Below are 22,538 nucleotides of genomic sequence, written 5' to 3'. Positions count from 1 at the left end.
CTCTTGGGTCTGATGTAGTGGGATCCCCATCCAGGACATCTGTGTGGCCAATGTCTGGTTGTCGCTATCCACTTTTGCAAGTTTTTACAGTCTGGACATTTCTGCCTTGCAAGCTCAGGTACTTTCAGCATAATGTGGCATCTGGTTCCCAGTCACACTTGGAACCTATTTTTTCTCTCTTGCACATGGTCCTTTCTCTAAATGCTATGACAGGCTCCACCCATTTACGCAGGTTCAAGCACCCTTTGAAAATTGAGAACGAAACTATCACTGTTGTGCTGAAATTAAAGGCCAAAAAGGAAAAAGCAATGACCAAGAACCACATTAAATTCATGTATGAGTTAAATACATAATTGTTAAGTGCATAGTCACTAACAGAGCAGCAAAATCATGAAAATATAATATATAAAAAAAAAAGCCAAGAGAACAATATTTGAAGACACAAATTATAATCCAAGTGTGGAGTAGCCCACTTTTTTTTTTTTTTTTTTTTTAAGTATAACACATTACTTGTCAGCCACACACCAATATAAAAATAAAAGATTACTGATTTTACGACAGCAAATAATGAAAACATATACAAATATATAGGCAGATTATGTAGTTTATAAATGTTGTGACTTGATTACTGTTGTCTGAGAGAATTGATAAACTTTAATCTCACACTATGTGCTGTACAGTATAATGATACTAACTCTAGTTTCTCCAGCTTGAATTGTGGATTCATCAGTAAATCACTGAGATTTTTTGCTCCAGAGTCTCCTGGTTTATTCCCAGTGAGGTCTAGTTCTCTCAGGTGTGATGGGTTTGATTTCAAAACTGAAGCCAAAGGAGAAACATGTCTTTCTTTCAGATTACAGCAGTTTAACCTACATCAACAGAAAGAGCAGAATATGAGACAGCAGAAAGTCACATCAACAGAGGAAAAGAGACCATTTACTTACATTAAACTATAAAATTCCAAGTTAAAAGCACTGCACAATGACAATGTGAACTCGAATTCATCATAAGACAATGAGAATAAAGTGTCTTGATTTAATGAATTAAACTTTTAAAGATATTTTAATGTTTGTGGTTCTTATATGTGAATGTTTCTCACCTCAGTGTCACCAGTTTACAGCGTGAATCCTGCAGTACGTCACATAAGCGATTTACTCCTCTGCTTCTTATTTGATTTCTACTGAGGTCCAGTTCCCTCAGGTGTGATGGGTTTGATTTCAGAGCTGAATTCAGGATTGCAGACTCATTCTCACTTATATTGCATTTACACAGGCTGAAGACAGAAAGAGAAAAGTCAATGACTGAGATCTGTAAGGATGAACTTGATCTGTAATGACAAAGACAGAGACAAATCACCTATTTGATAAATGTAAAGCCTTTTATTAATAAAAAAAAAATACTTTAATAAGTGCAAAATTGACAAAATCACAAGAAACGATTTAGGTGTCAGCAATTTTATGGCAAAAAAAACAAAAAGTAGGTCAAAATTATCATCTTGCAAAATACAAAGCAGTCAAAGGTAAGAAATCTAATTGTATGTATTCCATATGGGGAATAAAGCTTTTGTTTTAAACTTAAAGTTTTGTAGTGATAAACTGTCAGGATATTAAATGTTTTAATTAGTTGTAATTGACACTAAAATATATATTCCACTATAGTAAGAATACTATTAGAAGTTTAGTTACACGTGCAATACTCACTTGAGTGTGTTGATCTGGCAGTGTTTGTCCTTCAGTAGAGCAGAGAGATGATTCACTTCTGTACCTTCTAGATTACGACCACTCAGATTCAGTTCTTTCAGGAGAAACGGGTTTTTACCCACAACTCCTTGCAAGAATTGACAGGCTTTATCAGCAGCAGGACTCAAAAACCTGCAGACAGAGACGATCAAACGAAGTCAGATTAATATATCATACTGCAGAACACCAGCACATCTACTGACTGTGTTTACATTTTATCATCATGTATTTATTCATAAAAGTTCTTGGAATATAAAAGTGCACTGAAAACTTTTACCAACTAAAATCTGAGTGTGTTTAGAGCCAGTGAGCAATGACCTTTTAAGATGAAAATAATAATAATAAAAAAATATAGCTGCAAGCAGAAATTGTGGGGCCAAGCAATCCAGAGGCCCAATGGCAAAGCAGTACAGAGGCAGAATGAAGAAAGCAGTACACAAGGAGAATGAACAAAGCAGCACAGAGGCAGAATGAAGAAAGCAGTACACAAGCAGAATGAACAAAGCAGCACATAGGCAGAATGAGCAAAGCAGCACAGAGGTAGAATTAACAAAGCAGTACAGAGGTCATGAGCAGCAAGCTCTACAGAGATTATCAGATCCAAAACAATGACATTTGAAGTTTATTTTTTAAATATCAAAAAATAGTGAAAACAATGACTACATCAGATTTATTGCTTTATGACTTTTGACCAATAAGGGGCGCTGTTACTTAATTTATGTGGTGTGTTCAGTATGAGGTCACAATGAAACACATCAAGTTTGTTACAGCCTCAGACACAGTTTGCCACTGTACCATCATGTTTGTTAGTCCAGAAAAAAAGGTTACACCTATTGACACAAATTCTATAACTTTATGTCAGCATAGTCTGAAAAGGATCTGGTTAAAATTTGGTGAAAATTGCTGTCATGGTCAAGAAGGAGTTCATAAAAGAATGTTTTAAAATAAAATCAAGATGGCGAACAGGAAGTATGCCAGATGATGACATAATTGGTGTCTGTGTTGCCGGCTTGACCCAGGGAATAATTTCAGACCAATTTTGCCAAAATAATAATATGCAGTCAAAAGATATAACTATATTTGAAAGTTTTATTATGAAAGAAAAATGAATGTCTTATAACTCTTGACCCATAGGTGGCCCTGTCACCAAATCTTTTTGGTAGGGTTAACGTGAGGTGCCAATGACACACCTAAAATTTGGTGTTAATATCTTTAAGCATTGCAAAGATACAGCCTCAAATTTAGTTTTGCATTATGCCAGCACATTTGTTGGTGTGGTAAACAAAAAACGTTTATGCTATTGACACAAATTCCATAACTTTTTGTCATAACGGTCTGAAGATGATCTGAGTCAAATTTGGTGATAATCGATCCAACGGTCTAGGAGTTCAAAAAAGTACCTTTTCAAATTAGACGGTCAAGTAGTTTTAAAAAGTAGCTTTTCCAATTAAATCAGGATGGCGAACCGGAAATTATTTAAATTATAGAAAATGTGGTATCAATGTTTGCAGAGTTATCCAAGGAATATAACAAAGCAAAATATAACATATAAAATATAACAAAAATATAACATAACTTTTGGCCACAAGGTGGTGCTGCTCCAAAACTTTGAGCACTTTCAGGACATGGTGTTAAAGATGCCTACAAACTTTGTGTTGATACCTCAATGCGTTTGTAAAATATAGCATTTTTCAACAAAATTCAATATGGCCGACGCCTAAAATGGCAAACATGGGAAAACTGGATATCATTCGACTCAGAATGGTTGAGACCAATATTGTAAAATTTGGTGAAAGTGTTCATGAGTTATAAGCCAAAATAGCTGTTTTTCATATCTCCTGAACAGTAGGTGGCGCTGATTTTGCTTGCTTTTTGACTAATTGAATTTCACGATATTCAACAACGATATAAGTAATCGTCTTGAAATCGATAACTTTTTGCCAGCATAGTCTGATGATGATCCGAGCCATTTTTGGTAAAAATTGGACAAACTGTCTAGGACGAGTATGAAAAAGTAGGTTTTACAAACAATTAAAAATAGAAAAAAAAAAAAAACTAAACCTTACGATTTTTGAAATTTGGTGTCAAATTGATTTGGCATAGAGCAAAGATTAAGAGAAATTTTGATTCTGTGGTCTACGGTTCAAAAGTTATTAGCTTTTTAAAATTGCAACTTTGGACAAGATATCTTTAAGCATCGCAGAGATACAGCCTCACATGTTGTTTGGAATTGTGCCAGCACATTTGTTGGTGTATTACACAAGAACCGTTACACCTATTGACACGAATTTGATAAATTTTTGTCAGCATGGTCTGAAGATGATCTAAGTCAAATTTGGTGAAAATCTGACTAGCGGTGTAAGAGTTCAAAAAAGTAGTGTTCAATTTGCATAACAATGGCAGACAGAAAGTTGGTCATATTATGAAAAATTGGTATCAATGCGTGCACAACCTTCCAAGGAATCTATCAAGACCAGTCCTATGACAATAAGGTTAACGCAGCAGAAGTTATTAGCATTTTTCTAAATTTCTTTATAACTTTTGACCACAAGGTGGCACTGCTCTGAAAGTTTTTGTACACTTTTAGGGCATGGTGTTGAACAAGCATACCGATTTTGGTAACAATACCTTAATGCGTTCAAATGCGTTTTTGAACAAAATTAAATATGGCCGACGGCCAAAATGGCGAATATGGGAAAATTGGATATCAATCAACTTAAAATGGCTCTCTGAATGTGATGAGACCACAATTGTGAAATTTGGTGAAAGCGCTCATGAGATATAAGCCAAAATAGCTGTTTTTCATATCTCCTGAACAGTAGGTGGCGCTGCAACGAAACTGTGCAGGCACCCTCAGATCTTAGTTGTTATAATACACAGCAAGTTTGGTGTGAAAAGAATTAAGTGTTGCCGAGATATAGCGTCAAGCATGATTTTGCGTGCTTTTTGAAAAAATTTCATTTCATGTTAATCGACAATGATTGAAGTAATCGTCTTGAATATCTTCTTTACCAACATGGTCTGAAGATGATCCACGCCAATTTTGGTGAAAATTGGACCAACCGTCTGGGACGAGTTCGAAAAAGTAGGTTTTACAAACAATTAAAAATAGAAAAAAAACTAAACTTTATGATTTTTGAAATTTGGTGTCAAATTGAATTTGCATAAGCCAAGGATTTAGAGAAAATTGGAATTTTGATTCTGTGCCATACGGTTCAAAAGTTATTAGCATTTCAAAAGTTCAACTTTGGACAAGTGGTGGCGCTAGAGAGTTTGAGCAAGAAGGTCCTAATTCGCTGTGGTTAATAGGGCCAGTGTCCTCTACCAGTTTGCCAAATTTCAAAACTTGAGCAAACTCCTATATAGGCTGCCATTCAAATCGCGGCGGAAGAAGAACAATAGGAAACGGAACAAACACAATAAGGTGCCTTCGCACCTTCGCTGCTTGACCCCTAACCAGAACAAACACAATAGGTGTTCCAAATTTTAAGTGTTGTGGTCAGTGTTAACTGACAATGAAGAACCTAAAATTGGATGTCAATATATTTAAGCAATGCATACAGACAGCCTCAGATGCAGTTTAACATTATACCAGCACATATGTCGATGCTGTAAACAAAAATTGTTTTGCATATTGACATGAATTTTACAACACTTAGTCATGGTCTGACAATGATTCAACTAAAGTTGGTGATATTTCAGTATAAGGTCTAGCAGGAGTTTGCAAATGAGATTTTTACAAACAAAATCAATATGACAGACAAGAAGTTTAGCCAAATATTGCATATTCGAAATATTGAATTTTTTATGACAATAAACATATGCAGACTAAAGTTATTTATGAATAATTATAATAAAATTTATAAATCATTATTGATGGTTAGTGAACGGTTTGTAACTTATCCACTGGCGCTGTTACCAAATTTATGTGTTGGGGTCATTGTGAGTCGCCAATGACAGACCTAAAGTTCAGTGTCAATATGTTTAAGTATTGCAGAGTCGCAGCCTCAGATGCACATTGACATTGTGCAAACACATTTGTTGATGCCATAAACGACAATTGTTTTGCTTATTTATATATATTCCATAACTTTTGGTCAGCATAACTTTTGCTCATGAAGATGATCAGAGTCAAATTTGGTGAAAATTGAATCAACGGTCGAGCAGGAGTTTGCAAAAAAAAACAAAAAAACTTTTTGAACAAAATCAATATGGCGGACAGGAAGTTTGGCATGTTTGGTATAAATGTTCTCGGCATGACTTAAGGAATAATTCAATGTCAATTTTACCACATTATACCTATGCAATCTACATTTTTTAGTCATTTTTAACCATTTTGGAAGATTCATTATTTATGGTTAGTTAAGGGTTTGTAATGCACAACACCTAGGTGGTGCTGTTGCCAAATTTATGTGTGGTTATTGTGAGGCGTCAATGACACACATAAAGTTCAGCATCAATATGTTCAAACATAGCAGAATTACAGCCTCAGACAATCTTTGACATCGTGCCAGCACATTTGTCAATAGCACAAACGAAAACCCTGTTGTATATCAACATGAACTTTTTGCCAGGATGGTCTGAAGAATGTCGGAGTTTAATTTGGTGAAAATCAGAAAAACGATCTAGGAGGAGTTTAAAAAAAATAGGTTTTTACCCAAAAACAGAATGGTGGACAGTTCATTTTGGCATATTTTATATCAATGGTTTTGGCATGATCCAGGGAATATAACAAGACAAATGTCATGTCAATATGGAATGTTTAGAAAAAGTTATTAGCACTTGTCAAAAATAGCTTATAACCTTTTGCCACAAGGTGGTGCTGCTCCAGAGATTTTTGAGTACCCTCAGGGCATGGTGTCGAAGATGCATACCATGTTTTGTAATTATACATGAATACGTTTATGAAATATAGCATTTTTTGACAAAAAATCTAAATGGGTGACGCCTAAAATGGCTGACCTGGAAAAAATGGCCTTTAATCGGATGTGAAGAGACCAGTTTTATGAGTTTTGGACAAAGGGCTGAGAAGATATAAGCAAAAAAGCCATTTTTATATCTCCGGACCACTAGAGGGCAGTGCTCCGAAACGCTGCAAATAACCTCAGACTATGTTTGTCATAACACACACCAAGTTTGGTGTGAATACGTCAATACGTTACGGGGATATCGCTTCAAGACGATTTTCACAAGCTCTAAATTAGATTTGTTTGCAAGTTAAATAGAAACGGTTGGTCGAATCAACTTGAATTCCACAAATTTTGGTCAGCATGGTCTGTAGATCATGTGATTGAATTTTGCTGAAAATATACAGTCTGGGATGAGTTCGATCAAACAGGTTTTGCAAAAAAGCAGAAAAAAAATTTAAGACAGATAATGACGTAATAGAGTGCGTTTGAATCGGCTTGAGCCAAGGATTCAGAGAAAAAAGAATTTTGACTGTAGCCCATTCAGTTCAAAAGTTATAACGACAAACATAAGTGAAACTTAGGACAAGTGGTGGTGCTAGAGAGTTTGAGTTAGAGACTCCAGGTTTGCTGTGGTTCATGTTGACACTGCCTTCTATCATTGTGCCAAATTATACAACTTTCCTGCATACAGTTGTATGGGCTGCCATTCAAATCCGGCGGAAGAAGAAGAAGAAGAATAGGAACGATAACAGAAACAAAAGATGCCTTCGCAGCTTCGCTGATTGGCCCCTGATAATAGGAACCAGAACAAACACAATAGGTGCCTTTGCAGCTTTGCTGCTTGGCCCCTAATAAAAAATGCCATCCCAAGTTTGAGTAACAAAATTGGCAAACAAAATATGCATCTTTCAATAATAATAATAGTAATAATAATAATAATATTCTATAAATAAATTGCAATAAAATTAATAAAAAAATAACACACAAGAAATTTGTTTTTGGCTACAGAAGCTTCCATTGCACATAAAGTGAGTAACAACTCAAAATAAATATGAAAAAGGTGATAACCATTAAACAGAGATGCAGTTAGCCAAAAAATATCTGGATGGTGAGTTGTATGTACAGATTTGTAAAAAATATACAGGTTATAGGGTGCTGTGGACAAATCCGAATGGAGAAAGTATTGCATTGTATATTGTTAAAAGGTGCTGTGTACAAGTGTGTATGGGGATGTTTATTGCACAGTAGGGGAATATTTAACTGTTCATGAGGTAGATGGCCTGAGGAAATATGTCCTATGTCTGGCTGTTTTTGTGCTTGGTGCTCTGTAGTGCCAACCAGACGGTACCAGTTCAAACAAGAAGTGTGCTGGGTGTGAGGGGTCCAGAGTGAATTTGCAAGCCCTTCTACTCACTCTATAAGAGTACAGTTCTTGAAGTGTAGGAAGGGTAGTGCCAGCGATTTGTTCAGCAGTCCGGACTATTTGCTGTGGTCTACAGAGGTCGGTTTTGGCAGCTGAGCCGAACCAGATGGTGATTGAAGTGCAGAGGATAGATTGAATGACAGCTGAGTAGAACTGTACGAGCAGCTCCTGTGGCAGGTTAAACTTCCTCAGCTGACAAAGGAAGTACACTCTTTGCTGGGTTTTCTTCACAACAGAGTTCTATGTGAATGTCTGACTTCAGATCCTGGGAGATGGTGGTGCCCAGGAACCTGATGACTCTACTGCAGCCACAGTGCTGTTCATGATGGTGAGTGGGGGGAGTGCAGGGGGGTTTATCCTAAAGTCCACTATCATCTCCACTGTTTTGAGTGTTCAGCTCCAGGTTGTTGTATCTGCACCATAAAGCCAACTGCTCCACCTCCTGTCTGTATGCAGACTCGTCACCGTTCCGGATGAGGCTGATAACAGTACTGTTGTCTGCAAACTTCAGTACCTTGATGGAGAGGTCTTTTGCAGTGCAGTCATTGGTGTATCGGGAGAAGAGTAGTGGGGCGAGAAGACATCCCTGGGGGGCACCAATATTGATGGTGCGGCTGTCGGATGTGATTTTGCCCATTCTGACTAGTGATGTCTATCTGTCAGAAAGCTGATGATCCATGGACAGACAGAGCTAAGAACAGAGAGCTGGGAAAGTTTGTACTCTAGCAATGATGGGAGGATGGTGCTAAAGGCAGAAAAGAAGTACACGAACAGAATCCTTGTGTAGTTCCCTAGTTTATCCAGATGTTGTAGGGTATGATGCAGTCCCATGTTTACTGCATCATCCACAGACCAGTTTGCTCTATAGGCAAACTGCAGGGGGTCCAGCAAAGATCCAGTGATGTCCTTCAGATAAGCTAGCACCAGTCTTTCGAATGGCTTCATGGCCACAGATTTTAAGGCAACAGGTCTTTAGTCATTGAGTCCTGTGATCTTTGGCTTCTTCTGGATTGGGACGATGGTGAAGCATTTAAGGCGAGGTGGAACTTTGCGCTGTTCCAGTGATATGTTGAAGATCTGTGATAAAATGGGAGCCAGCTGGTCAGTGCAGGTTCTCAGACAGGCTGATAAAACACCGTCTGAGCCTGGTGCTTTCCTTCTCTTATGCTTCTTAAAGATTTGATGCACATTATCCTCACTGATCTAAAGTGCATGGGGGGAGAGGGAGATGGCTGGTGTTGTTAATAGCTGTGTAGAGAGATGATCAAGATGGTGTGGGGTGTCTGGTCAGGGGTCTCAAATCTACAGTAGAACATATTCAGCTCGTTTGCAAGATGTTTATTGCTGTTGATGCTGGGGGATGGTGTCTTATAAATAGTGATGTCATTCAGGCCTTTCTACACTGATGCAGGGTTCTTGGCAGAAAGAGGGTTCTTGGTTTTCCAGCTTTTTGGCATAGCTCTTCTTTTGAGACAGCGAGCAATGAACTTTTAAGATGACAATAATTATAAAAAACTAAAAATGTGTGAAAAGGTGATAAAATAATTGTTTTTTTTTATTGTTTCCAGCTGAACATACACACAAAACGGTACATACTTACAATATTACATACTGTCGTAAATTGCAATAAAATAAAATAAATAAATTGCAATAAAATAAATAAATAATAATAATAATAAAGTGGCTTTGAAAAATTAAATTAGCTTATAAAGATCCAGAAAATAGATAAGCTTAAGGCCATTTTTATCAAACACCAATTTTACAGATTTGCAAAGTTTTACGTCATTCAACCACAGATTAAACGAGTAGATTTACACCATCTGCATTTGTGAATGTAGAATTCACAACACAATAGAACAGTGGTCCTCAACCACCAGGCTGTGAACCGGTACCGGTCCATGGATCAGCTGGTACCAGGCCACAAAGAAATCATTAATTATTTCCATTATATTTATTCTGAATGATCTTTTAGTTTGAAAAGTCTTTTACTTTGAAAAATGACCGTATTCTCTCCCTTTTTGGCATAGCTCTTCTTAGCCACATCAATCTCCTTTGTCAGTGTTTTCCTGGCCTGATTGTACAAGATCATGTCCCCACTCCTGTAGGCATTCTCTTTGGCCTGACAAAATTGTCTAAGTTTTGGTGTCAACCATGGTTTATCATTGTTAAATGATAAGTAAGTCCTAGTAGAGATGCATAACTCCTCACAGAAACTGATGTATGATATTACCATCTTTGTGAGCTCGTCCAGGTCTTTGGCTGCAGCTTCAAAAACATTCCAGTCAGTGTATTCAAAACAGGCTTGTAGGACCCGCTCTGTGTCATTGCTCCATCTCTTAAGTCCTAAATACTGACTTGGTAGTAAGGGCGTAACGATACGCGTATTCGTATATAATAAAACCGAACGATTCGATTCAGACTAACATCTAAAAAGATAAAAAAGAATAAGTACAAATTATAATGTTTTCAGTGCAACAATGCTCAACATGGCATCCCAAATGACGTGACAGATAACATGCTGCCTTCCCCGCTGTCATGTTAAACAGTAGACCATCGCTTTTAAACTCAAAATATCCCTTTATTAAAGCATGATGCACTCATTAACAATCTTGATGCCTTCTGTGTCAGCCTGCTCATGCTGGCTCTGCCCCCGTTGCCGCAGCAACCCTGGATCCCGACATAAAACGGCCAATCTCAATAACCTGTGCACATATAACTCCACACCCGCCCACCTCTAAACACTACTCCAGGCAGGCACGCACTACACTAGCTCGCAAAATGGCTAGTAACGTTAATGTAATCCTAGACATCCCAAGTCTCCTGGAAGTTTCAGGAGACTCCTGGATGCCTGCAAACGAATGATAATCTTCTGAAAATCACGCGTCTCCCCCAGTCCTTAAATACGTCGCACTCCTCTCCACCGCATTCCTTCCAGCTCTTCAGGTATGTTGGGCACAACTCACCCCCGCCACTCAGGTATATCGCACGCACACGCCTCCACTGCTCTTCAGATACGTTGCGCACCATCACCAAGAGAGTGGTGGAAAAAAAACATCTGCTATGACAGTGAGCTATTTTAGCGGTAATATTTGAGCATATTAACTCATTTACACTGACATGACGGAATCAGTAACTGAAACTGGAACAGCATTCAGACAGGCAAATCTTAGAGATTCGAACGGGGCAAAACAAATCACCAAGGTAATTGGTACATTAACTGTACATAACTGTGGATATGAGAGACCTTAATCGGTAGTGGAAATTTCGGGTTTTAAGATAATGTTAAATCTAATACAGCCTTGTTACATTATTCCTTTATAAGCCCATTTCAATCAGATAATTCCTGCTTTCAGGTCCACTAAAATGGCAGGTGACAGTCAAATCAAGCAGATCTTTGCAGTCTGAAGAAAAGGTGCACACTCATCTTTCTGAACATAAAAAAATACTTAAAATAGATTAAAACTGAGTTCCATATAAAAACTAAATTGTTCTTTTCTTTATATATTTTTACTACTACAATATTACATTTATGTTTTTTATGAGCAGCTTTTTGGTTTTGAGTATAAAGAAGGATTTGTTTCATTTGCTGCTTGGCAGAAACCCTAGAACTACAGCTCTATCACTGCTTAAAGTAAAATAAAATAAAAAACAAGATCATGCTTTTATGATGTTAGTTTTAATACATTAAAAAAAATAAAATCAGAGAAATCCTCTAGCCCTTTTCTTTTTTTGCTGTATTGAAAACATACCGAACCGTGACTCCACTGTGTTGTAACGAACCAAACCATGATTTTTGTGAACCATTATACCCCTACTTAGTAGTATTAAGTTTTTACCTGTAAGTTGGTATAAGATGAACCAGGCCATGGTCAGATAATCCTAAAGCTGCTCTAGCAACGGAGCGATATGCATCCTTTATTGTAGTGTAGTGACAACGCAGAACACTCAAAATTACAATGAACAAAGAAGTTAATTCCTTCCAATTAAAAAAAAAATGTATTAGGGACAATGAACCAAAAGCAGTGTCTATTTTGAATAAATTATTTTAACCATTCTAATTTCAAAACACCAATCAAGACATCAAAAATCAATCGCGGTTACGCCTCTTCAAATTTCTTAATCAAGTGATCTTTTCTAATGTTGGGGCATTTCTTCAAATAAAATTAAATTAAATTTATTGATAGCTTTAATCATTCTGGACGAAACGGGGAGTGGAGGCAAAACTTTCCATTTTGGACATAAGGGTTCTTTCAAAAATTGAGAGATCTTCATGTAATCATCAATCATCAGGAGTCATGGTGTTAATTTTTTTTCTTTTAATGATAGCAGCAAACTACTTAACAATTATTTGAACTGTACCACATAAAAGTTAGCATTTATTTTTATAGGTTTTTTATTTACAAAGTGTGCAGCTTTTGTCACTGCAGTGCATCTCAATGGGCTTCTGGAAAAACATTTCAAGTACACTTCTATTACATTGATATTTGTATACTTACTAAATAAAGTATACTTTTATACTTGACCTTTACTTAAGTGTGGAAAGGAAATCATGATCGAACACCGAATAAGGGGGGAGAGCATGCTCAGAGCCCAGCGACTAATTAGCAGACTAAACAGAAATAATAAATAACACCTGTTTATTCAAGTGATTGGGCTGGAGAGACACCATTCTTAAGGAGAAGAGAAGGACCAGCAGACAGAGGAGCTCACACACACACGCACACCTTTACATGTTGTGTGAATATTTAAAAGTAAAAACAATTACTCACCTGATATCGACAACCCTGTCTTCTTCCCACAACAAAAAAGAACTTTACTACAGTGGAGACGAAACCCGGGAAGGATAAGAGCCTCACTGCCAGATTGACCACTCCGTCAAGACTGCCATTTGCTGAAGCCATCCAGGCCCTCGCGGTCCTCCACCAACAACAACATGGCGCGCTGGTGGAACTGAAGAACAGGAACAACGTTTCCAAGTCTTCATGGAGGCCCAGCGGAAGGACCGTGAGCGAGTCCAAGTCTGCTGTCCCAGGATATCCGGCTTGCTCTGACATCTGCCACCCACCCTTCCATTGCCTTACAGAAAATGGCACTGGAGGACGACACGGAGGTGCTCCTCGATCTCTTCAAGAAGATGGCAGAGGCGTGTGGCTGCACCGAAGGCCGAGTGGCGAAGGACGAGTCATCCAGCTGTTCTCAGGCGAAGCCCAGATCGCCGCACAGCAGCTTCCGGCCCAGAATCTCCTGGAATACGCTCACCTAAAGCGAGCTATTCTCCAGCAGCCCTTCATGTTCGCCCAGTGGCTCCGTGATGCTTGCCGCAGTTGGGTGGTGCAGGAAGGCCGGACCATCGCCCAGCTGGTGAATGCTGTGGTACTGGAACAGTTCATCACCCACCTCCCCTCTTGAACATTGGAGGGGGTCCAGTGCCACCGGCCAGATAATCTAGAGACGGCCATCCGGCTGGCAGAATAAAATCACCTGGTAGCGAGGTCCAGCGTTGGCGAAATAACCTCTCTCTCTCTCTTCTTCCCTATCCTATTTCCAGACCCAAAATGCAGAGAAAAAGCTGCTCTGCGAAGGAGAGAAGTGGGTTGATTCGCGTCCCTGCCACGCCAATCGTCGCCCCCGGTCGTGACGGGCTATCCGGACACCTGCCAGTATTAAAGGGGGTACATATCAAGCTTTGGTGGATTCGAGGTGTTACCAGACCTCCATTCACCAATGCCAGCTTCAAGACCCTGCATTGGATACGAGCCGCACGGAAAGGGTAAGGTGTGTGTACGAGGATGTAATTCACTACCCTTTAACGGCAATATATATTCAACTCCGAGGTAAAAAGCATAGCGTAGAGGTAGCAGTTAACCCGCACCTCAAACACTCTCAATGACAGGGTGTATCGAGTGACCCAAGGCGCTCAGACAAAAGAAGATACAACCCAAATATTAGTACCAAAGAGCCGCCAGGAAATACTTTTCCAGGCCATTACAGCAATCCAAACTAGTCCTAGTGGATTATGCAACCCAATACCCAGAAGCAGTGGTGCTCCATAACATCTCAGAGTGTTGCAGAAGCTCTGTTTCGTATAATCTCCTGAGTGGGAATTCCTAAGGAGATTCTCACTGATCAAGGCACCGCGTTCATGTCATGCACCATGTGCAAGCTTTACAGGTTATTGGGCGTTAAATCTATTCGCACCAGCGTCTATCACCCACAAACAGACAGGCTGGTGGAAAGGTTTAATCGCACGCTTAAATCCATGATCCGGAAGTTCGTTCACGAGGATGTGGAAAAATTGGGATAGGTGGTTGGAGCCCTTATTTTTCGCTGTGCGGGAGGTTTCCCAAGCCTCCACGGGGTTTTCCCCCTTCAAGCTTCTTAATAGCAGACAGCCCCGAGGGGTTTTGGATGTTGTTAAGGAGGCTTGGGAGGATAAACCTTCACAGAGTAAAAATAAAGTTCAATATATCCTGGACTACGAGCAAAACTGGGGCAGCTCTCTACAGAGAATTTGCTCAAGGCCCAGGATGACCAACACTGGCGGTATGTTAAGGGCAGCAAACTACATGAATTTTCACAGGGAGATAAAATGCTTGTACTGCTACCCACTTCCAGCTCTAAATCACTCGATAAGTGGCAAGGGCCGTTTGTGGGCACACGACGAGTCAGCTATCTGGATTATGAGGTGATACATTCGGACAGTGCTGATTTATGTCAGGTATACCACATTAATCTACTAAAGCAATGGAGGGAGCTGGACGAGGTGATGCTGGCTACGCTGGTTACCAACGAGGATGACCTGGGACCAGAGAGCACCGGCTGACAGTGGCCGGGCGCTCTGGTCACTAGGGGTGATCATCTCTCTGCAAGGCAGCTCATCAGTGTCCAGCACCTTCAATTATTCTGACGTGTTTTCACCCCTGCCCGGTCGTACTAAAGTAGAAGAATTCCACACCGACTGGGCCAGCCCGATCGTCTGGTTCTGCAGGCCGGGCGGCTCCCTGGCCTGAGACAGGCGGTGGGGGTGTGTGAACAGGTAAGCATGATCGAACACTCAATGAGGGGGGGGGAGCACACTCAGAGCCCAGCGGCTAATCAGCAGGCCAATCAGAAATAATAAATAACACCTGTTTATTCTAATGATTAGCCCGAAGAGACACCATTCTTAAAGGGCCATGAAACCCCCTCATTTCAGCAGGGTGTTTTTTTACACCTCTACTTTGGAAAAAGTCAGAAAAGTGGGCGTGTCCAGCTCTGTTTAGGGGGGAGTGTCGGAGGAACTAAAGTGGGAGGGTGTGGGAGTGTCTATTTGGGCACGCGCGAGTTTCAGTCAAAATACAGAGGAGAAAGGGATGGTGTTTAACCTACATGGACATGTGTAGTCGAATTATTTGCCAAATTATTAAATGTTGGACTTAAACTGCAGTTTGGCTCTTTCATTCAGGGAATTCATTCATGCCCCTCGCGACAAACGAGATATTTGATTCGAGGATCTGCTCTAAGCGTGTATTTTTCATGCAATGTTTGATAGCGCACGGCGAATGAGAGAAAAAAAACTCTGCATTTCCCGGAAACTTAGATGCACACGGCAGGTAGCATCAGAAAGCCGCATGTGTTATTCCGGTCACAAAATGCGGTGCTAACATGTTTGCACTCAATGCAATAGTTAACTTAATTCGATACGAACAAACTGAATAAACAAAGAGCACTGGTCGCTCACTTACCAAATCTGTAGAGACAGGACAATCACCAGCAACTAGAGCCGCGTCTTTATGAAGAGAAGACTATATCCGGAATCCGGATTTCAGCGTTTGCAGATGAGAACAGCTCTCAGGTAAACAATAATCCCCCTTAGACGCATAAATTATTGTTGTCGAGCATCGCGTACACTGTCACACTTGACTCCAGCTGAGCTCTCACAGAGAGAAAATGAAAACGAAACTTAATGGCAGCAAACTGTAAAAGCAACACTTCACGCTTGTTTTGCCAACACAACGTGGCGTCTCTGTGGTGTAAAGACGGTGACACTAATGAATATTAATGAAGTTGCACAATAGAGCGTGCTGATTGGTTTGAACCAAGCCTTACTCATGCATTAATGCAACACACTGTAAGACGTAATAAGACTCACTCTGGCACAGACGTCCAGTCTGCACGCTGGAATACACGCTATTATGTCATAACCGTGACGCAGCTTCAAAAATTTGTTTCAAACAGAAAGTACGAATTTGCTTGAAATAACGCAAAAACAACCAATTTACATTTTTTTGTGAAATATAGGTGTCCTAATAGTGTTTTTAGCAGTGTGGGACACATATACCACTGTCAACAGCTCAAAAAATGTGTTTTGGTGTTTCGTGATCCTTTAAGGAGAAGAGGAGTGGCCGAGAGAGGAGAGAGCTCACACACATATGCACACCTTCACATTTTGTGTGAAGATTTAAAAATAAAAACAACTACTCACCTGATATCACAGACCCTGTCTTCTTCTTTCCACAACAAGATCAAACTTTACTACATGCCGAATACTTCTTTTTCCTAAGGGTGTATTTACTGACTTACTAAGATCAGTCTTGTACAGCCAGAGGGAGTATTGCTGCTCTGACAGCCAAGTTGGGTCAAAGTTAGAGATGCTATGATCAGGATTTTTGCAGCCGATATAGAGTACTAATTAATTGTCATGGTGAAAGGCTGATACTGTGTACTGATTCTAATGCTTCAAGCTTTATAATGTATTGAGCATATTTTCCCTCTAAATAAGAACCTTAAGAGAAGATCTTGCTTTTCCTTAGAGAATAAATCAAGGATGCTGTATATAATACCTTAAACACGTCTCTTAAAACCATTTAGGTGTGAACATGTCATGGCCAGAAGCAGCTTTACAGAAAATAATTCATTTTACTTTGGCGTAGTGCCTTATTTATCAGGGCTTGCCACAGCAGAATGAACTGCCAAAGAAAATATTATGACACAGATATAAAAATTGTTATGAAAAATTACATTGCAATTTGGAAACACTGCAAATGATGAAAGAGGAAATCAACATGTCTTAATCAAGAAAAAGTTTGGAGTGCACATTTGATGCATAAGAAGGTACAATTCACACCTGTAAATCTAATACTCCTTTACTAAAAGAAAAGAGGGTCACACTTTACAATAAGGTTCATTAGTTAATGTTAATTGATGCATTTACTATCATGAACAAACAATGAACAATACATATACTACAGTATTTATTCATGTTAGTTAACGTTAGTAAATGAAAATACAGTAGTTCACTGTTAGTTCATGTTAACTCATGGTGCATTAACTAATGTTAACAAGCATGGACTTGGATGTTAATAATGCATTAGTAAATGTTCAATTATGATTAATAAATGCTGTACATGTGTTGTTCATGATTAGTTCATGTTAGTAAATGCATTAACTAATGAACCTTATTGTAAAGTGTTACCGAAAAGAGGTCTATAAACTACTATTTATAGCAATGAGTATATTACAAGAATTTGTATTATTAAATATTCATGTTAAAAAATAAATATAGTTTTTTTATCTTATAATTCCAGCCAGCTTTTAGTGAATTTGCAATATTGTCAACATAGAACTTTCAGTTTATGTGTAAAAAGGCCTAAATACATGCAAGTCCATTCAAATATTTTGCTTGTCTCCAACTACTGACAGCAGATCACTCATGAGAGAAATGGAGGGATTTGTACTCGCGATATCTTTACAGCTATATTCTCTATTCCTAACCCTAACCCTAAACGAAGAAAGGTAATTCTAATACTGTACCTCTTGCGATCTGTACTCTTGCTCATTCACTCTCGTCGCCATGATTTCCGGGTATTTTAACACATTTTTAGGGATCACAAGACTGTATGAATTTGTGGGAGACTCGTGGAGCTTTCAGGAGAGGTCATACAGTTGGATGAGGCGTTAGATATAGGGGCGACCACGTCACATCAGCTCAAAACAGTGGAGTACAATGGCTGCACTTGCAACAAAGAGAGTAGAGTATCACTCGTGCGAGTCGCGCCAATAAACTGTAAACAAGTCACACTGCATCTGTATATATTTTAGCTGCTGTCACTGTGACGCGAACACATTGATCGCCCCCACACATCATTTACCTGTGTTGTAGCTGCTGTAGGCTATGCATAATATACGGGAGCGCACATGCGTCTTCGGTCCTGTCAGATGTGAACATGGCTCTTAACAGATCTGTTAAGAGCCATGTTCCAGCCTCCATCTATTATAACTTTCTCAGAATGGAACAACCTTTTTGAAATTGAATTAAATAAATCCTAAACTAATTTGCTATTTTGTGATGCACAATTAAACCCATAAACATTAATCAATATGAAGAAAAATGTATCAATTTTCAATACCACCATTAAAGATTTCCATCAGCTTTAGAAGTATAAAAAAAGATTAAAAAAAAAAAAATCTGTTAACAATGTCTTTTAAGCCCTTAACATTCAATCAAGCAAAAACTATTTTTGACACACCAGTAACCTCTGTCAGCAGCAATCTGACAATATCTGTTGACAATATGTCTATGAACAATATCAACAGCAGTAGCAATTCTGCAGAGTATTTGAATGACTACCGACATGTGTTTTTTTTTTCTTTTTTCTCTTCTATGTCTCAAATATGCAAGCACAATCTCATTCTAAACCTCTGAACCTTTGTCCTGCAGCCCATGATTTGCCTGATGGATATGCTCAATTGGTGTCTCCAGCTCTTTGACCCTTTTCTTGCACTCTTTCACCTCTTCTGTATTGAATTGAATCGCCTTCGATAAGCTTGAAATCATGAAGGTACTTGGTTTCGCTTGCTCACTTAAATCCAATAGTTTTTCATCCACTCTCCCATCCAAATTTAGAATCACTTCTAAGAAGGGGTCTAGCTTTAATTTGGCAATTAACCAACTTTTGTGAAGACATTATAAGCAAAAATGATGGGATGGGAAGAAAACACTTTGTAACAAAGTTTTAGGAATCTATAACACGAGCATTAGTAAACACAACTGCTCAACCCGCCATTTTAACACTAAACTTGTTTGTGTTACTTAATTAAATGTTAACATGCCCAGTCCTAATCAAAACACAAACTGATAATTCAAACTTCTGCAGCATTAAACCATTTATTGTATCACAAGATTTTGTGCAACTAAAATATAATTGTTTTGATATCCTACATCTAACTTTATTATTTTCTTCAGTCTCACCTCAGTGTCTTCAGTGTACAGTGTGGATCCTGCAGTAACTCAGTGAGCTCCTTCACTCCTGATTGTCCAGGATCATTTCCTCTGAGATCCAGCTCTATCAGGTGTGAAGGGTTTGATCTCAGAGCTGAAGCCAGAGCTTTATAACCTTCTTCACTGATACTGCAGTCTGAAAGACTAGAGGAAAGGAGCTATTATTAAGTGAAGTTTAATCAAATTAAAAATGATGCTAGATCACACTTCATGAGCCTAAAAATAAATACCAACACTGAAGATTCACAACTAAACCATATTGAAACAAGAAGTAAAGCTGATGATTGAAGCAGCAACGAGAGCACAGTTAATAATAAATGTATAAGTCTGAATGGCTGAAAAGTGTGCAATAAAACAGTTTAATGCACAACTTGACAAAGTCGGTTTTGATCAGTTCAAAATAATTGCACTTTCCTCAAACATTAACAGTAACCATAGTAACTCAGAGATGGTTGCCGTAGACATTAATCATCTGTGATATGTCAAGGATTCTTGTGTGTGAATGTTTTTCACCTCAGTGTCTTCAGTTTACAGTGTGAATCCTTCAGTACGTCACATAAGAGATTCACTCCTGTGTTTCTTATTTCATTCCCACTTAGGTTCAGTTCTCTCAGGTGTGATGGGTTTAATTTCAGAGCTGAAGTCAGGATCTCACACTGTTCCTCTGTAATACTGCATCTATACAGACTGAAGACAGAAAGAGAAAAGACAAAGACTGAGATCTGTAATGATAATCTTATTGAGGAGCTACAATATAATAAACTATTTTTAATAAAAAACTTGTTCCTCTTAGTATATGCAAACTTTATAAGCACTGTTCAATATTACTGTTACTCTGATTAACCTGTTAAAGGTGCAGCAGGTGATCTGACAAAATGCTAACCGCTCAGCATATTATATTTGGACAACAGGGAGGGACTGTGATTCAAAGCCACACCTCCTGAAATTGCATCACAACAGCAGACAACCCACTAGTTCATGTCATTCACCAGTAGGTTACATTTACATTACATTTAGTACTAAGCCAATCTTACATGCTATTTCAGAGGGAATATTCAGAGTAGCATGGTAAACAGTATAGGAAGGCTTTCATTGTTAAAAAATGAACCAATGTTAATTTAAAAGCAACTTCAGCTCAATAAAGCAGATTAGGCGGATTAGTGCTATTTACTGATGTTTTGTTGTTAAACTAAATCTAAATCTACATTGTAGATGCTGTCAAAGGACCTTATGAAACTGAAAATAGTCACTTCAATCTTTCACCAGGAGATTTCAGTGGCTGAACAACATGTTTGAGCATATAAGCCATTCATAACCCAACACAATCCAACATAAGCTTAGCCTGACTAAAATAGTTTTAAAACAGAACATTACCTGTTTAACAGTAAAGGCTCGTACACACAGGGATGCTTTTCGTTTGCGTTTATCGTCACCGTTTTATGAGACATTGTTGCGGATTCAAACCCAATCGATTTTCACTTGCGTCAAGCAGAAGAGTATGCAAAATCACACCTTGACATTAGATGGCGCTACACAACTTTAAGCTTCTGACACCCGCTTAAAACACAGAAGAAGAGGAAGAGAGGAAGTTCACACGCTTGTTGTTAATGTTACTGGGGACTCAAACAAGAATGGATGGTTCAAGCAGCAGCTCCAGCTCTAGCGATGAAGAAATTATTATTGTTCACAGAGCAATAAGCAGCTGCATGTTCATATTGCCTCTGGGCATCTTCAATGTGCGCTCACATTGACTGTTTTTTGTGCTTAAGCGCCTCCAAGTGCTGTTTACTGTTACTTCAGCAGCTCTGTGCACGTGAACAAAAGTGCCAATCTGATTGGTGGAGAATGTTTTGACCCGGTGCGTCAAAACAAAAAAACGAGCATGAGGCGTTTTTTTTTTTAAATGATGCTTTTGCGCCTGGCGTTTTGCGCGTTGGTGTGTACAATCCAAATGTGCCGCAAGCCTACGTTTGAGTGAAGGTTTCGGCCGTTAGATCGCCCCCTAGGGGCTGGCTGCAGTACAAGTCATAAAGCCCGCCTCCTCAGTGTTAATGAAGGAGACTTGAGCCCAAATAAAAAAAAATATTACACTTGCAATAAAATGTCCCGAAAGATAGTTCTGGTCGATTAAGGCACTGGTTATTGTGCTAAAATAGGTGCAGATCTTCATTTTTGTAAACAGTTTGTTTTTAGCAGTAATTTAATGCTGGGCGTGTCATCGTGATTGACAGCTGTGATTGACAGTTTCTCAAAGCGCGGCGTCTGAGCTTCGGCAGGAGACTGAAGTAGACTGAAATGTTATTATTCGATTTCTGTGTTATTTTACCATGTCAAAATGAGTTCAGCAGTAAACTATAGTTTCTGACATACATGATCCTGGTGGAACACTGTTTATTCGCTAAGTTCAGGGCTTTTTTCGGGCTTTATTAGTTTGCTGATACACGCCTAGCCACCCAGATAGCAAAACACAGTTCCGGCTAGATTCTCGCCTGCCGGAGACTTATCTCTTAGAGCTCAGACTGACTAATGTTACCTCTGCTGGACCTACTCCGGATGCCTGAACTCACTACCCAATTCCAGCCCGAGTCAATCGAGTCAGATGCGGCAGCCGAGCTAGCAGGCGCTGCCGCATGCGAGCCGGAATCAGCCCGCGACGCCACGAGTAAGTTATGCGCTGCGGCCTGGAGCTGGCGCGATTGAATATATAAAACCCTCATATTTGTTAACGTTATTACATCCATTTGTGTTGATATGACAGCAAACGCATGCTGAGAAGTTCGGGGGGCGTAGTTGATTTTACATAAAGCGTTTGATTGGAAGCTCGACTCTGCTCATTTTCGCGGCTCCTCCTCTGGCTCCATCAGACAATCCTTCTGCGCATGTCTGGCTCCAATTTCAGCAGTCTTTTGCGACAGTCTTGACAGCCCTCAAGGCGTTCAATGGGAAAAAGGGCTGTCGCGTCGTCCATATTTTTTACAGCCATTGGTACAATCACATTGACTCCCTTTATATATTCACGAGGCATTAAACGTCGACGGAAAACGCAAGCAAAAATGTCTCGGTGTGCATAGCTGTAATATTTCAGCTATGATGTTGTCCTTCCTCCAGCATGCAAAAGTTTCTATAATATTGATTAAGGATTTTCAAAAGATTCAATTCAGTATTTGATTTCATTGCGTCTGTGATTGTCTCGTGAACACACCGTG

At 39.2% G+C, this 22,538-nt stretch overlaps 2 protein-coding genes across 2 annotated transcripts in view; one reads left to right on the top strand and one right to left on the bottom strand.

Moving 5' to 3' along the window:
- LOC147838394 (uncharacterized) overlaps window positions 1-22,538 on the top strand; it is a 900,722-nt gene that overhangs the window by 124,588 nt on the left and 753,596 nt on the right. The window lies entirely within an intron of this gene.
- The window catches only part of LOC147838410 (NACHT, LRR and PYD domains-containing protein 12), a 126,598-nt gene that overhangs the window by 16,782 nt on the left and 87,278 nt on the right, over window positions 1-22,538 (bottom strand). Inside the window, exons 14-18 of the mRNA XM_087303329.1 lie at window positions 19,846-20,019; window positions 19,303-19,476; window positions 1,701-1,871; window positions 1,100-1,273; window positions 696-869 (exon numbers count right to left, since the gene is read on the bottom strand). Coding sequence (XP_087159455.1) covers window positions 696-869; window positions 1,100-1,273; window positions 1,701-1,871; window positions 19,303-19,476; window positions 19,846-20,019 — 867 coding nt within the window. The remainder of the gene's footprint in view (window positions 1-695; window positions 870-1,099; window positions 1,274-1,700; window positions 1,872-19,302; window positions 19,477-19,845; window positions 20,020-22,538) is intronic.

The sequence above is a fragment of the Danio rerio genome, chromosome 22 (assembly GCF_052040795.2).
Source record: "Danio rerio strain M-AB ecotype USA chromosome 22, GRCz13ab, whole genome shotgun sequence".
Classification (NCBI taxonomy): Eukaryota; Metazoa; Chordata; class Actinopteri; order Cypriniformes; family Danionidae; genus Danio; species Danio rerio.
The sequence above is the reverse complement of the archived record's forward strand: the minus strand, read 5'-3'. Positions and strand labels throughout refer to the sequence as shown.